Source organism: Callospermophilus lateralis, chromosome 1 (assembly GCF_048772815.1).
Source record: "Callospermophilus lateralis isolate mCalLat2 chromosome 1, mCalLat2.hap1, whole genome shotgun sequence".
NCBI classification, from domain to species: Eukaryota; Metazoa; Chordata; class Mammalia; order Rodentia; family Sciuridae; genus Callospermophilus; species Callospermophilus lateralis.
In genome coordinates, this window is record NC_135305.1 from 195,427,226 (window position 1) to 195,443,625 (window position 16,400).

The 16,400-nt window shown below is 45.5% G+C and overlaps 1 protein-coding gene across 1 annotated transcript in view; it reads right to left on the minus strand.

Annotated features, from left to right (window-relative positions):
• The window catches only part of Osbpl10 (oxysterol binding protein like 10), a 265,907-nt gene that overhangs the window by 33,230 nt on the left and 216,277 nt on the right, over positions 1–16,400 (minus strand). Inside the window, exon 7 of the mRNA XM_076843146.1 lies at positions 2,308–2,457. Within this exon, the coding sequence (XP_076699261.1) occupies positions 2,308–2,457 (150 nt within the window). The remainder of the gene's footprint in view (positions 1–2,307; positions 2,458–16,400) is intronic.

The following is a 16,400-nucleotide window of genomic DNA, read 5'->3' on the forward strand; positions in this document are numbered from 1 at the left end:
TCTAATGCATGTCATGTTTTAGAAAAATCATCATCTGCCCCACTCAATTGGTTTTTACAAGCAACTAATGGTCATGACCCACGGTGTGGACACACCGATTTTAGCTTACATTTTGTGTCCGTTATTGCTGCCATCAGACCTTAACTCAAGTTCCATCTGTCTACATCATCCACAATAAAACCCCAAAACCAGGCAGCTCTTTTTTTTTTTTTTTTTTTTTTTTTAAAAAGACGGCCAAGAATTTTCTAGTAGGAAAGTGGTGACCATTGTACAGCTGGAAGACTGAAATTACAGGAGGCAGGACAGAAAGTAGGTCTTCCTGGCTTGGTACAAAGACAGGGAACAGCCACGCAGAGGGAGAAGAAGGGCAAAGAGGGAACTTCCTGTCTGGCATCCTCAGCGTGGGCCCACTGTTTTATTTAAAGTGGCGCAGACTCCCAGGATGTCAGGCACACTCACATCCACACCTACAAAAACATTTCAAAGAAAGGTTTCTCTGTCATCTTTGAGGCTCCCGTCTTCTCTGCCTCTCTCCTATTTCTAAGTGGTCAGTCACCATGTTCTTTCATCTTCCTCTTCAAAGAATTACATCCCTGGGGCTTCCCCTTCTAATCTCTGGCTTCCAGCCCATTCTGAAGTGAACTTGTGAAATTCAGACCCTTCACCACAGCCAGAAAAGCCAAGGCCCTTCAGTGGCGCCAACCACATCGGGTACACTTTCATTTTTCTGGCTGGCCTTCAGAACCCAGAGCTTCCATCCCCAGCAGGTCACGTCTGCCTGTTTCCTGGGTGCTGCTCTCTACACCACATGTGGCCTTGCTGTAATGTTTTGTGATGATAAGAATGAGGACACGATCTCCAGGAGACCAGCTCCATGCCGGGTCCCCTGCATACCACCTCCAGTTCTCACACCACTCTTGTAGGCAGTCGTCATGACAGGCCAAACTGCAGGACCCAGGCTCTCTCCACCACCTCTCAGTACCCCAGATGACACAGGACCAGCCAGCCACGTGCAAGGTTGCCTTTCCTGCTTGCTACCTGTGTTAGCTTTTGGCCATCATGACCAAAATACCTGAGGAGATCAACTTAGAGGAGGAAAACTTTATTTAGGGCTCACAGCTTCATCCCACAATGGGGGGACTCCATTGCTCTGGGCCTGATGTGAATCAGAATACCATGGCAGAAAGATGTGACAGAGAAAAGTGTTTCAGCTTATGGCAGCCACTGTAAAGCAGAGACAGAAAAGCCAGGGACAAAATATAATCCCCAAGGGCACAATCCCAATGACCTTCCCCAGTGCCTTACCTGCCTACAGTCACCACCTAGTTATCCCTTCAAATTGCTAATCCGTCAAATGGATTAATCCACTGAGGAGGTTACAGTTCTCATAATCTAATCATTTCACCTCTGAACCTTCTTTCATTATCTAACATGAGCTTTCTGGGGGGACACCTCACATTCAAACCATAATACCTTCAGAATGGCTATGGCCCCGAGGTGGAGGAGGAAGCTTATGGGACCCTCAACCTGTCACCAACATTTAGGATGCTAGGTTCTCCAGATGAAGAAGAATCCTGCATGCACTCGGCACCAGGAACCTACTCACTGGCAGGTTCAATTCTTCATGTGTGGACAATGAGATCTGGGTCACCCACAGACTGTCCTTGGGGACTACGATGGCTAATGACAGTTAGCAGCAGGCCGTGAGGTGGGGGTGTGCATAGAGGCCTTGATTTCCATGTTCCTGGTCATAGCCAGATCTTCAGGTCAATTAATCTCTAGAATACAGTGGGGAAACGTCACCTTGGTGTTCCTTATCCTCTCATATGCTTTTTCTAATACTCCCTGCCTTGTGCAAGCAGCAGATCCTCCAGGAAGCCAAATGCAACGCTCTCCACTCTAAAGGTGGGTGTTCATGCAAGAACGACCTTTCTGGCCAGGTACAGCGGCACACACCTATAGCCCCAGGACTCCAGAGGCTGAAGCAGGAGGAACACCTGAGCCCAGGGCTTTGAGCCCAGCCTCAGCAGCACAGTGAGACCCCCATGTGTTATGTGTTATATAATACTTGTGCTATGTAATATATTCAACACAGGTAATATATATAGTACACGTATATAACACATGATATGTAATATTATATACATACATATATATTTTCCAATTAATTTGAAACATTTATCACTTGGAAATCAGTGCTGGTCTTTTCCCCAACTCACCACAGTGAAAAGAATGGGTAAATGACCATAAGGACCAGGGCAGAACCCAGACAACCATTTCCAAATCCAGTATGGTCAGCCAACCTACCTTGGTCAAATCCATTCCAAGTTTGAGCTGTGAAATGAGGTGAAGAATTATACTGCGATGATCCTCCATGACGCCCAACTCTGTCTCTTCCTTATCTTCATTGTCAGTTTTTTCATCTTCGGACAAAACCAATTCGGGGCCTGAGTTTGGCTAAAATGAAAGCATCATTAAAAATCACCAGCTGGTCTGTTAGAAGTTAGAAATATAGCATATGAACTCATGCTTAATCACAAAAGGGGCCCAGGCTTGGGAAGAAGTTCTCTGTACACCAGGCCTACTGGCCATGGGCATAGAAAGAGACCTTCACTTCAGGCCCCATGCCTTGGCCATCGCACATGGCCTCTCATCTCCCCTTTGTCATCCCTATGAATGACCCTCATGAACTAACGATGGTTCCCAATTAAAAAAAAAAAAGTCTTCCTGATTCCTGCTCTTCAAGAAACTAACCATAGCATATGTGCATGAGCCCCCTAATCTTGCCTAGTGCCAAAAACTATTAACTTGTATGACCCACGACACTTTATATAAGAGGTAAATTTTTCTGTTTACAAATAAGTATTGGATTCTCCGGGGACTAAAATTACCATATCTATGGAAAAATTTGCTCAGGTTATTTTGACTCAAATCAGTTAGGATAACTAGGGCAAATGCAAATCTCAGAATTGGCATTAATTTGAGAAGAGAAAGAAAACTTCAGAAAAAAAACTCTTGAAACTATGGGGATTCATATTGGATGTATATTCTACTTTCCTCAATGCAAATTTATGCATCCAATTGCTGGACTCAAATTCCAAGTGACATAGAAAATTGGCAAGTTAATCAACAAAATGTGCAAGAGGGACTTACTGAATATAAAAATCATCCAATACCCAAGTATCAAGAATTCTGGCCATGAGGGTAAAGCTGTCCTGGAATTCTGCTGTTCCATATTTCCCTGTGTTATGGTACTTGCTTATCTGTAAGCAAAAGTACTCCACAGAACATTATAGATTTGTTTCCAGTTATGAATGACAGGTCAAACATAAATGCAGGAGGTCAAAGGTATTAAATATAAAATTATACAGACTTGTCTAAAGTTCATGCAAAAACCAATGACTTATTAACCTCCTTAGAACATCCCACATCTAAAGAGATGTCTAATAGACACAGACTACCTTGATGATCAAGGAGCTTGAAACTGCCCAGCCTAACACACACATGCTGGCTGTCCCTGACCAAAACTCCAGAAGGAGGGAATCATGGTGCTCCTTCCAGCCTGGGGTAGGCATTTTTTAAATTTCAATGTAACCAACTTCAAATTATCCTTAATCACCTCGAAAACAACCTCAGTTCTGGGAAGATGGTTGAGAAGGCCTCAATGAAACCCGCAGGGTTCAAGTGGGAGTTCACCTTCATTATGCGTCTGGTTCTCCAGCCTGCTCAGAATGGGTGCTACAGGACATCGCTGGCAGTCTGCTTTGCTAGAATATGCCCAAACACCTGAGCAACCTTTACCCATCCTGTCCTAGAAAAGAATGCCTGAGGGGAAGTTGAAGCCAGGGGCTGCCCTGACTCTACATAGGGAAGTTGGGAGAAGAGCAATCAGGAACCCAGCATCACAGTTGGGGGCCCAGAGGCTGCCCTGCCTCTCTGCCAGCTTCTCATTGCTACTCCCTTCTTCTGTGGTTCACTGGTTATCACTATACCAAGGCCAATGTGGCTGTGTGTCTGAATGGCCAAGGCCAGGATTTGTCTGCCCACTCGACTCTCCCTGCTCTGGATTCAGTTCACCATGAGCTTGCATTTCCAAACCGACACCACTGGAATCAGACATTTCAATTAAACGTGTTTCAAATCAAACACGTTTCCCAGTGGCAAAGGTGACATTAACCTCCCTCGATGGAATATCTTACATCTAATGAAGCTTTCAATGACTGAGATGTTTGCAATTGTCCAGCCTAACACACACATGCTGCTGTCTCTTACCAATACTCCAAAGAGGGATGGTGGTGACCTGAGTCATCAATCCCCTCATCCCAGGGCCAGTAGGGGAAGGACAGGGCAGTGCCTAGTATTCTGCTTTGGGGGACAAAAGAATAACAAAAAAAAATCAAAACAAACCATCAGGGGCAAAGTTGGGCTGTGAAATCCTTACCATCTCAACAAGATAGGTAAGTATGTTTCTAGTGCAATTATTCCTGCTTGAAATTAGTTGCTCTCACAAAAAAAGACTATAAACTAAATAAATCAATAGCTCAAGTGAGGTTTGTGAAGCAAACCAACCATTCTTTCTTCTGAAGACTGGATTTCCATTTGCCCACAAGCCAGTGCACAGGGAGATCTTCATCCTTCCCATTCACAGCCACCCTTGGTGTGACATGTCCACAGAGGACCATACTCTGCCATCTACCAGTCTCAAAAATTAAACCCAGCTTAGCCCCATTTAAGGTCTTGCCACATGAAACCAAGCGCACTCATGAGAACACACTTCTCAGGTTCCTACTTGAAATCAACTTCACGTCTCTCTCCTGCCCGCCCCCTTTGGAATGTTCTTCTCAAAGACTGGCTTCAGCAGAGATTAAGGCTGGTGCACAGGGCCCAGAGGTGACTCATCCAGAGTAACTGGTGTCCACAGCTCCTGGAGGCCCTGATGTCCTGCCAAGGGAGGAAAGCCCACAAGAGGACACATTGTTCCAGCCACACCAAAGCTCAGTCCATCTGCAGGAAGGGTGGAGCAGTCTCCATGTGGGTCCACATCGGTGTTGACAGGAAAGTGGGGAGAACCCAGCAGGCCGACTGGTCATGAAGACAGACACCTGTTAGAGCCCACAAACTGCTCACCACTAGGAGGCAGTACAGAGGATCTGAAGACTCAGCTCTGATGGAGGTTTAAAGGTACTCCTTTTTGGTCAAGGGTCTGTTGATTCTTCTATTCTAATGTGGAATCCAAAGATACGAATATCTGTCACTCACTCCAAGTGTTACTTTTGTGTCAGGTCCACGTGCTCACCCACATCCAGGCCCTCCCTCCCTCATGACATCCCTGGGTACACTTCCATGCCCACATTCTCCAAATCTATGGATTTTCACCTACAAAGCAATAACATCAGACTGGAAGTGATTGAAGGTGGCAGAATGGTGTCTCTCCATCCCGGAAGAAAAACGGGCGTCCGAAATGGTTTCATAATGCTAATCAAATTTCTACGACTTAGCAAGAGGCAAGCTCAGATTCCTTCTCCCCCAGAGATCTTTACAGATGAGCCAGTCCAGCTGCAAAAATGTACATAGACTTAAAGATGAAATGAAATTAAAATTTGTTTTAATGAGAAGCAGGCTTTGGAAAAATGAGATTTTTAATAAAAACAAAATTTATGACTCAATATTTCTTACTACACGAGCACCTCGGGGTATGTAGTGCTACAAATATCAAGTGACTCATGCCTGTTAGCAAATAGGGGGCAAAACAAGTGAAAACTGATGGAGAGGAAAAGGTTTCATAGGGAGGTTAGGGGCTAATTTAGGGCATTCCCTGGTGGCCCAGCAAGGCTCCAAGCAAAGGCTTTTGACAGCAAAGGCCCCATGGACAGTCCTTAAGATACCTACCACCATCTCACATCTTATGAAAACTTATGCATCTAGGCATTTTTCTGAAGAGTGTGCCCAGAGCTCGCCTTAGACTGGCAGAAAGGTCTCTACTCCTCAGCTGACCTCAGGCCTCTTAAGGATCAATGGTGAGACCATGTAAGATACGGGGTGAGAACAGAGGCAAGCCCACACCCGCCCTTTACCACTGACCTGCTCGTCTCATCGAGTAGGAGGAGACGAGACGGGGCATGAAACTACGACCCAGAACAGAGCCAGAAAGGAAAACTGACTTGTATTAGGTTGTACGGGCCCAACAGTCTTCTCACTCAGGACATGGGTGAAGGAGAAACATTTAACATTGCTTTCAATGTTTATTTTTAACAAAAATCTCAATTCTTCAATACAAATGCAAGTTTCAAGCAAGAAGGAATCCAATCTTTTTATTGGATACATGTATGTAACTTAATTACAATTTAGGTCGGTTCCAGGAAAAGCCACCAAGCAGATGCTCACATGCAGAATGTACTTACTTCCCAGTGGCAGGCCTCACTCCGCCCCTGGAGCCTCACAAACCATGTCACCCCTTTCTACTCCACCTGCTCTTCCTCCGTCAGTATCCTTGCTTTCTCCCAAGTCCTGGCCCGTAGAGAGCTAGGGTCAATGGCGGTTTGATGGATTGACTCCCTGCTGTATCTGTACATCCCAACCTAACATCTTAAAGGGCTGAATCCTCCTGGGTTAGACTTGAGAGACATCATGGTAGAGGCCTAGGTGATGGCATTACCCTTACAAAGATACCTTATGCCTTATAATGGGGAGCTCATGCATGCCGGAGCCCTTAAATCACAGACATGCAGGGGTAAAGGACTAAGATGAGCTCCTAAAGTCATTTTTACCCAAGGAAATAAGCATCTTGAATAAGTATTCATTTGGTTGTGTGTGGGGGGGTGGTATTACTAGGGATTGAACTCAGGGGCCCTCAACCACTGAGCCACATCCCCAGCCCTACTTTGCATTTTATTTAAGATCGGTTTACACGAAGTTGCTTAGCACCTCGCTGTTGAGGCTAGCTTTGAACTCTCAATCCTCCTGCCTCAAACTCCCAAGCCACTGGGATAACAAAAGCATGTGCCACTGCACTCAGCCTGAGTAGATATTCTTAAATAGACAATATTTTCAGAAAAACAATCCTTTGATTTCAAGCGATCTGCAACTGTCCTGAATACCTTGTGCCAAGGACAGATAATACAGTAAGAATGGACAACAAATTCTCTTCCAGCAGCGAGCACACTGCAGTTTGATCCACTATAAAGCCTGGCAACTTCCCCCACCACCTCGAAGTTACCTTGGGAAGGAGGAGCTGGCGTGACTTGAGCTACACTAAAGAACCCTGGCACTGGACAAGACCCAACATTTCTGGGTATTATCCTTAGAGGAAAACGGAGAAACCTAGCAGGTTAAAGTTTTTGGGTAGTGCTAGGAATTAAACCCAAAGCCTTGTGCATTCTAGACACACTCAACCACTCAGCTCCACCCCCAGTCCTTTATTTATTTTTATTAGCTATTCATGATATTACAATAATCAAGGCATTTCACCCCCAGCCCTTTAAAAAGAATTTTAAGGTATTCTGGGTCACGGAAAGGCAGGTGGGGGGTAGAAAAGATGACACAGCACCTTTCTCAGATATCCTCCAATGAGAGATTGTCACACAGCAGTAACAGCAAGGCAGAGGACCCCCCCCCCCCAGGGAACGCCACACCCTCACGGACAGCCTCCCAGTTCCACAGCTACACACCTCCCAGTTCCACAGTTACACCTGGTGGTACGGCCACCAGGGCAAGGACACTTTTTATTCACTAGGGACTAAGTTGAGAGACGCTGGTGTGCCCACAGATGAGGGGTTCAAGGAAAAGTTAGTGTGAAACAGACATGGTTGGAGGCCAAGGGCCGCTGCAGGATCAGGTAAATGGGGGACAAAGGTGATAAAACATGCGCAGAGAATACTGGAAGAGAAGTGAAGGGACCTGAGTGTCTGAGAGTTATACAAGTGCCCAGGGACCAACCAGCAAACTGATATTCAGTTACTACTGCTGACAACATTTACAGAACTCATCAGGCCAGGGACTTGTTCCCTTTCCTCTCTAGTCATTTTCTATTCGTTGCATGTCGAACCAAATTTTCACAATCATTACATAATTCTACAGTGTATCTTCACATCAGCAGTATTTTACATTCCAAGAAGCCCCACCAAACAGCCCAACGTCATGAAAACTGGCAGAGTCATATCTGAGGACCCGGTTCCCCTCGTGTACATTACAGTAACATCAGCAAGGCCCGGCATGCCAAACTGCCAAAGCTCAGCAAATTCCACCTGGCTTTCCCACGCACCCTGGTGCCCCCAAGAAACCCCTACCCCATGAGTACACAAGTGCAAGGCATTCACTATTACATGCTTGAGAAGGTGATCTCAAGGACACAAAGACATACAATTTGTCCTATGAATGAAAAATGGCCGTCCCCATCCACCTACTGTCATGCTCATTCTTAGCACAGGCGGGATTTCTCCTCTGGAAGGGTTTCTGTTGTGCCTGCCTCTAAGTCCCCCAAAATGGGCCATCCTTGTGAGGTGGAGGGTTTTTCAGTTGTGAGGAAGGATTCTCCCCTTAGGTCAGAAGTCATGCCGGGGACAGATGCCGTGAATGCGTCTTGGAAGGGGTCTTGCACAGCAGTTGCCCCTGGGCCCTGATGCAGGGCAGCTGTTGAAGACTCCTGTGCATGTACCACCCTCCGTGTGGAGTCTCTTCCGATCCAGGTGACTCACTGTGCCCTGAAGGCCACCACTATTATTTAGGGGATCTTATGTTGCCATTTGGAGGTAGGTTCAATGGAACCCGATGGACAGGCTGGCTCTTAATCCTTGACAGGTCCGAGTGTGAGCAAGCCCACACAGCAGGCTGGTCCCCACTGCCATTTTTGGAGATGCTCAGTTGGTTGCCATTGACATCACAATCCTTCTGCTGCCTCCCAGTGGATGAGCTGGCCTTCTTGCGCTAACCACACATACACACACATTTACCACACTTGGCTCTCATAGACTGGAAGGACAGATGCTCTTCCTGAGCAAAGGGGCCGACCTGCAGAAAGGTTAATTTTAAATAAAACACACCCTGGAAGGTAGAAGGAAGTCACTTCTAGGGAGGGGAGAGAGGGGGGCATTTATCATCAGCCAAGAACATCAGGAACAATTATCCCAAGGGGATGGACAGGTATTCCTTTAAAAGCATTTGAGGGAAGCATTCATGGGAAACAGCTGCGTGTCTGTCTCACTTCCATGTATCTGCTTAGAAAGTAGACTCCAGTCTTTTTTTTTTTTTTTTTTTTTTAAACAAAAGGGGGAAAATGATCAAGAAGGCATAAAGAAAACCAAAAGGCCAAAAAGGAAATGGAGGGGAGGGAAGGCCACCAACTTGCACTTGAGGCTCTGCAGCATGCCGGGGACGGTAATGACAGCCAGCATGCAGGATGCAGGATCTGGCAAAGCCAACAGGCACCTTCTGTTAGCATCAGCCTGCAGCTGGGGAAAGGGAAGCGTCCCAAGAGATGCAAAGGGCCGACTGGGTGCCACACGCGGTGTCAGGTACTTCACAACATTATCTCAAGGGGCAAAAGGCTGGCACATGAAGAACAAAGCCAGCACTGAATTGGTGACATGGCCAAGGGCTTCCTGAGAGCCAAGCTGTGTGAAGTCAAGGATCAAGGTCCCCACGGCCCTAATCCGGGTGTTGCACGAGCAGTCTAGATTACAAAAGCTTGTTAGCATTGGGATAAAAGTCATGACAAAAAAAAAAAAAAAAAGATGAACACCAGGCTTCAGGGGACAGCAAGAGGGAAAGTTCTGAGCTGTGTTTGAAGCCACCACCTTCCACCTATAAGGCTGGTTCAGTCTCCTCTATGAAGTGGAGATGGCACAGGCCACATCTGAGAAGTCACAACAAGACAATGCATGTAAGGTGCCACGCCAGAGGCTGGTTCATAGACAGGCAATAATGTCCCCTTGAGGCCTGTGACTTTCATGCTAGGTACACCGTGGCATGTTGTGGTGACACACCTGCCTCCCCCTGTGGAGCTGCAGCCTCCTCCAGCAGCACCCCTCAGGAAGGTGCATGAAGCCACCCCAGTAGTTCCCCCAGACTCTGAGGCTCTGGGGCTGCAATAAGCCACTCTCCCCACACAGTTCAGGCCCTGATTATAAGGCAGCCTCACTTCCCAGACCTGGCTACACCAGGAAAGGACAAACACAGGCAGCAACACACATCAACGGTCCCAAGAGGACTGGCTATGGTCTAAAGGTGACAGGCACTGTGGACATGAGTAGCCATCCATAGTTCCCTAGAATGTTCAGGAAAGCTAGGAAGAAACTCCTTGAAGACCCTGATCTAGCCTTCCTGGAGCTCTGAGGACAGAGACCTAAGGGTGGGGCGCTAGAGGGTGAGCAGGCACCAAGTTACTCTCCTCTCCGCCACCCTGGATGCCTGTGAGCGAAGAATTGCAATAAGGATATAAGGATGGGGTCTCTATTCTACCAGCCAACCTTCTAGAGGAGCGCACAGACCTTTCTTCCTTCCTCCCAGTCCTGGGTCACACTGGCAAGTTCCAACTCATCCTTCAAGACTTAGTTCAACCACATTTCACAGGGGCAGAGGTGGAGCCTCCATCCCACCAAGGAACTTGGGACACACCCCTTCTGGCACCCCTCAGCTATAATTTATGCAGTGTGCTCTAACTGGACCAGGACTGTCAAATCCCTTTCAATGGAGAGACATCAACTATTCAGTGCTGCCTAGGCAAGGCCACAGGTTGAGAGGCCACCCAGGACTGGGGGGAAAGACTGCCGAGTGACCAGTTAGTATGAGGCAGGAGTTGGGAGGAGAGGTGGCCCATGGTTGTTGGCCTACCCGGATCCAAATGACACCGATGACAGGAAGCCTGTCTGACTCGGATCCTCATTTCTAGGATCCCAACAGAAAGGATGGTTTATAATATATTCAATAAAACTTTTCAAGCAATGAATGAATAAAACTAAGTAAAAATAAGGGAAATTTAAGTGCACACACCAAAAAAAAAAAAATATCCCACTTTAAAAGGTCAGCCACAAAGAGCTGCACATTATAAGTCCATTTACTGTAGAGTCAAAGTAGATTCATGGTCACCAAGGGCTGGGGTGGTGGAGGTCATGGGGAGAGAGCTTAAAGAGTATAGGGTTTCTTCTTGAGGTCATGAGAATGCTCTAGAGTTGGCTGTGGCGGCAACACCTGTGAAAATACCAAAGTCCCTTGAAGGGTGCACCGAGAGTAAGTTCTACAGCGTATGCATCATCTCCATGAGGTCTTTATTTAAATAAAGTGAACGGACACACGATACAAGATCACACAATGAAGGCCGAGCAGAAGGTGATCAGAGAGGCTCATGCAGAGGTGACTCCAGCCCAAGGCCACTCCTATGCTCAAAACCCTCCTTTGAGGCTGGGATTGAGGTTCAGCGGTAGAGCGCTCGCCTAGCACATGCGAGGCCCTGGGTTTGGTCCTCAGCACTGCATATAAATAAATAAAATAAGGGTTTGTGTCAAACTACAACTAAAAAAAAAATATTTTTTTTTTTTTAAAAACCCTCCTTTGTTCAGAAGAAACTTCAATGTCCTGACTGTGGCCTATGGGCCCTATGGGATGGGATGCTTCCCTATGGACTTCTAGCTTCTCTCCTGGTTTATCCTCCTCACCCTGCCAGTCACCTTCTATTCCCGGATACATAGATGATATGCTCTCCTCAGGGTCTTTGCATCTGCCAATAATTGTTCTTCCTCTTCTGGGTCTCTGCATGATCTGCTCCCTTAAATCTCTACTCATGTTGCCACACAAGTGGACTTGCATAGGCCCACCCACATCCTGGTCTCTTCTGCTATCACACCTAAGGCCTCAGGCACATAGTATACGACCTCAAGTCTTCCCAGGTCATGGTTCATCCCAGACCCCTCCTCCTCAGACTTCATGTGGTCTGCACCACCAGAACATTCTTCCCCAAACGTCCTCATCTCTGATCAAAAGTCTTTAGTGGGGGCTGGAGATGTAGCTCAGTGGTAAAAAATGCTTAGCATGACCAAGACCCTAGGTTCCATCCCCAGCACCATGTCCATCCCCCAAAAAAGAAGTCCACTCAGCCCAACACTGAAGGATTCTCAATCTGACCTGGGTCACAAACCCCCCATAGCCCCAGCTCCTCACCTAAATTTCCTCTTGCCTAGATTGACAACAGGATGCAATGGGCCTTCTATTCTTGGATCCATATACAAGGGTTCAACCAACTTGAATGGAAATTCAGGGTGGGGGGAACATTCCTAGACTAAATTTGTCAGACTTTTGTCTTTATTCCTAAACAATAAGCACGATTTACATAGCATTGCACTGTATAACTAACCTAGAAATGATTTAAGGTACATAGGAGGATTTGCAAAGGTTATGTGCAAATACTGCACCATTTTATTAAAGGGTCTTGAGTATTCATGGATGGAGTCTTGGACCAACCCCCTAATACACACACCCACTCACCAATACTGAGAAAGGACTATAGGTGTTTCTCGTGCTATGCTCTCGACTTCCACCGTCCAATAGTGGTAACCAGTCACACACAATAGTCGCTTGTAAATTAAATAAAATCCTAATTACTGCATTTGTGAAGGAAGGGGCCATCAGCAGTTCCTTAATGGCACTAGCCACATTTTAAGCATTCGTAGTCACAGGTGGCTATTGTCTACCATATTAGACACCACAGAAAGTAAACATTTCCACCGTGGCAGCAAGTGCTTCAGAGAATGTTGCCCTAAATTTTAATGTTCTCTCAATTTATTTCTCTTCCACCACTTGCCATTTCTCTGAATAACCAGTTCCTGTATCGTGATGTTGGCTCTAACACCCCAGGCAGGAGCACTCCATCTCTCCCCTAAAACCCCACAAGTGAGCTCACCCTAGAGCCAAAAGGCCGCTGCCATATCTATCTATGCTTAACCTCTTGGAGATACAAAGTTAGGGGAGATGGGGGATTTTTTAAATCTAATATCCTAATGAAAACCAAACAATTTTACAAACACTTCCAGCTCCAAAACAAAACAGAATAAGGTGGTCATTGTAACCAGTAATAAATCAAGTAATCCCATGCCTTAAAACTTAGAGGAATTCTACTGCCTGTGATCTGCTTCTATCATAACCAGTGTTGCACTCCGGGAATAGAATTCTGCCTTTCTGTATCCACAGTTTAACTTACTATTGACTTGTGCTTTTTGCTGGGGGATGGATTTCTTCTCATTCCACACATGGTAAATGCCTTTACTCAGAAAGTGAGCACAAGGACACTAGAGTCGATGGTACCACATAACTGATTCTTTCAGACTCCACACTCAATGCCACTAATTGCTAAACTGCCTTGCTTTCCTCACAAATTATGCAGTTATGGGCCTGGTGGGGACGGAGGGTGGGGGGAAGCAAAACACTGAGGGTATGCCCAGTGGCAGCACTGAAAAGCTCTAAATCAGGCCAACTCAGTGTGTGGTCCCCAGACTGCAGCATCAGCATCACGGCACAGAAAAGCAAGGTCCAGGACCTGTGCCAGACTACAGAAGCCTTGGGAGCAGGGACACAAACCTGCATTTGGTTTTTTGCCTTTTATTCAGTCCTGAAGAACTGTAATTTATACCTCAAACAATATATAGATCTTAGTGCACTGTTCCATATATTCTGACAAATGTATCTCTTTATGTGTAAATCTCTCCTAAACCATTTTTTAAGTGTACAGTTTAGTGGTATTAACCATGTTGATGCTATGGTGAAATAGCTCTCTAGAACTTTTTCCAAGTTGCAAAACAAACTATCAGCCAAGCAACCCCCTTTCCCCCTCTGCCCTCAGTCCCTGAAGAACAGACTGAGCCAGTCCTTCCTCCAGGGGACTTGGATGTACCTGGTTATCTGAGCACTGCACTAAGGACCCCAGGCACAGGGGCTAGATGAGCAGCAAAGCAACTGACATGCTAGAGGCTAGCTCCAGGGAACAGCCAAATAGGACAGGAAGTGGCTGTCAAAACCCAGCCCTGAGCACCCAGTGTGGAGAGGGCTCTGGGGCGGCTGCTAGAGGGAATCCATACATGAACAAATAGAAAACTTTCCCCATCAATTTGAATAGGCCCAAGTTGAAAAAGGAAATTGTCTTCTCAACAATGAACCAGGGTCTAGCCATTTCACTCGACTCCAGAGGAGATTCAGAAAGCTATCAACCTTGATTGGACCAGCGGGACAGTGTTCTCATCCATACCATGCCAGCTGGTCATTCAATTCTTTGAATTTTATGTGCCCATTTTAATCATTTACATCTCTCACCTGGAAATTCCCAACTGATTCTCTCTGGTGGAAATTTCAGAAGGTACGATAACACAAACGAAATAACCAGTGGCATTGCAAACCGCAGAACAGTTTTGATTTACAAGTCATTAAAAGCGAGAGGCATTTACTGTTCTTTGCAGGCCAAAAGGGATTGCATCATGAATAATAGAAAAGGCATCGTGCGTTAAGAACTCTTGTGCAGATAATGTTCTCCCCAGGCCACACAGAAGGCCTGTTCCCTGAGCACTTCCAATGTGCCAGGCACGTACCACGTACACAGCAGCAGGTCAGCCTTTGAGAACCAAATCCAGCGCATTTGCCCCATATTGTTTCACAAGGTGGAGTTTCTGGATCATTATATCCACTGGCTCCCAAATAACCAAGGATGCAATACCACAAGCAGACAAAGAGCTAGGGGTTTCAGAAACCATCCAAAGCTTAGGCGATTTTAGACTTTGCACTTTTCTTAAGGATAGCTCTGGTACATGCCAATGATGTCCAGATTGCTGTACATATTAACAAGCTCAGGAAAAAGTACCTGTGAGAAAACGGGCTCCCATGTTTTTGTAGAAATAAAGAGCCCAAAGGCAAAACCAACACAGCTCCTAGTTCCACAGTGAGGAGGCACCGACAGGGCTCTGTGAAAGTTACAGTCCCTAAATCCCACTGGATACCCTTTGGCTCAAATACAGGGCATTTTTCTCTGCTTTTTAATTTGCATTATGTGTCCATTTTTCTAGCCCCCATGACAGAGGATATTAAAAGAAGGTCTCCCTGTACTTTTATTCACATGTGAGTTGAATAAAGGATCAGAGAGGGTAATCACAGCAATTCATAATTTTTTTTCATGTTATGCCATTGCCATAAAATCCAAATGAGGCTCACTACATCCTTCATTTTAAAAATGGTCACATTAGCATGCTTTACTTTGCCCCACTCCTAAATGCTTCGTTCAATGAAAACTTTCAAGGGGAAATTTATGAGCTGGCTATAATCAGCCTAGGGTAATGGGAACAGTATGTGGCAGCACTATTAATGATCAAGACTGTGCGATTATAGTTAGCTCAAGAAAACGTGAATTTTAAGGCCTCAATGCAATCAGGACGTATCAATACTCCTTTTAATACGAGATTCTAGCTTTCATGTGAATCACTATGACACATAGAAATTCTATCTCTGCAGCATAAAATAGCCCAATGACGACTATCCAAGCTAGCCTTTTGGTCACTTGGATAGATGTTTTGTCAGAACGCCCCCTTCCTGAATAATACATCATCATTCTATTCCACAAATGTGATTGTAAAACACACACTTGAGTTTCAAAAAGACCCACAGTATGAATTCTTTGATGTTATTGAACTAGTACTTCATCATGTCATCCTATGTCCTTGAACTAGGAAAAAAAAAAGTTTAACTTCTGTCATTAAGAGTTTATTTTTAAGAAACAAATCTATTAGTTTTTATTCCCGCTATGACTTAATACACTGCATGAAACTGCATTAAACTTCAGACTCTGGATGAGGACAGATGGTCCCTAACCAGAACCTCTATAGAATGTCTCTCTGCATTTTGAAATTTCTTTTTGAGAAGTAGAGCCAGCAAGAAGGTGAGCAGTGGGCAAAGATGTCTCCATGTTCTCAGTGAGGAGACTGTGCAGGTCTGACTAGATGACATTCCAGGAAAGACAGATTTGGATCCACTGGTTTATATTCCATAGTTCCTGCACCTCTCCAGAGAACAGCCAGCACACAAACCTACCTCAGTAGCTCATGAAAGTTCATGTTCCTAGTCCACAACATAAAATCCTGGGGCTTCATTTTAAATGAGTACAAAGTTATGAAAGGATGCAAAGGAATCTGACCCTCAAAGCAACTCAAGACAAGGGATCTTTGTGTAGAAGCATTTTACAGTGGCCACTACCATAATGCTTATTGTCGCTGTTTTTTTACCTCTACAGATGCACCCCAAGTGTGGGAAAATGTTGCTTCCCATTATGAAGAACGTGATATAGTGGCCTGATAAAAATTCTTAGAAAATATTCAAGCTCAACCATAAGGCTGGAAAATGGGAAAAGGCTGTCAATAAGGCTTTAAAGTCAAAAATAC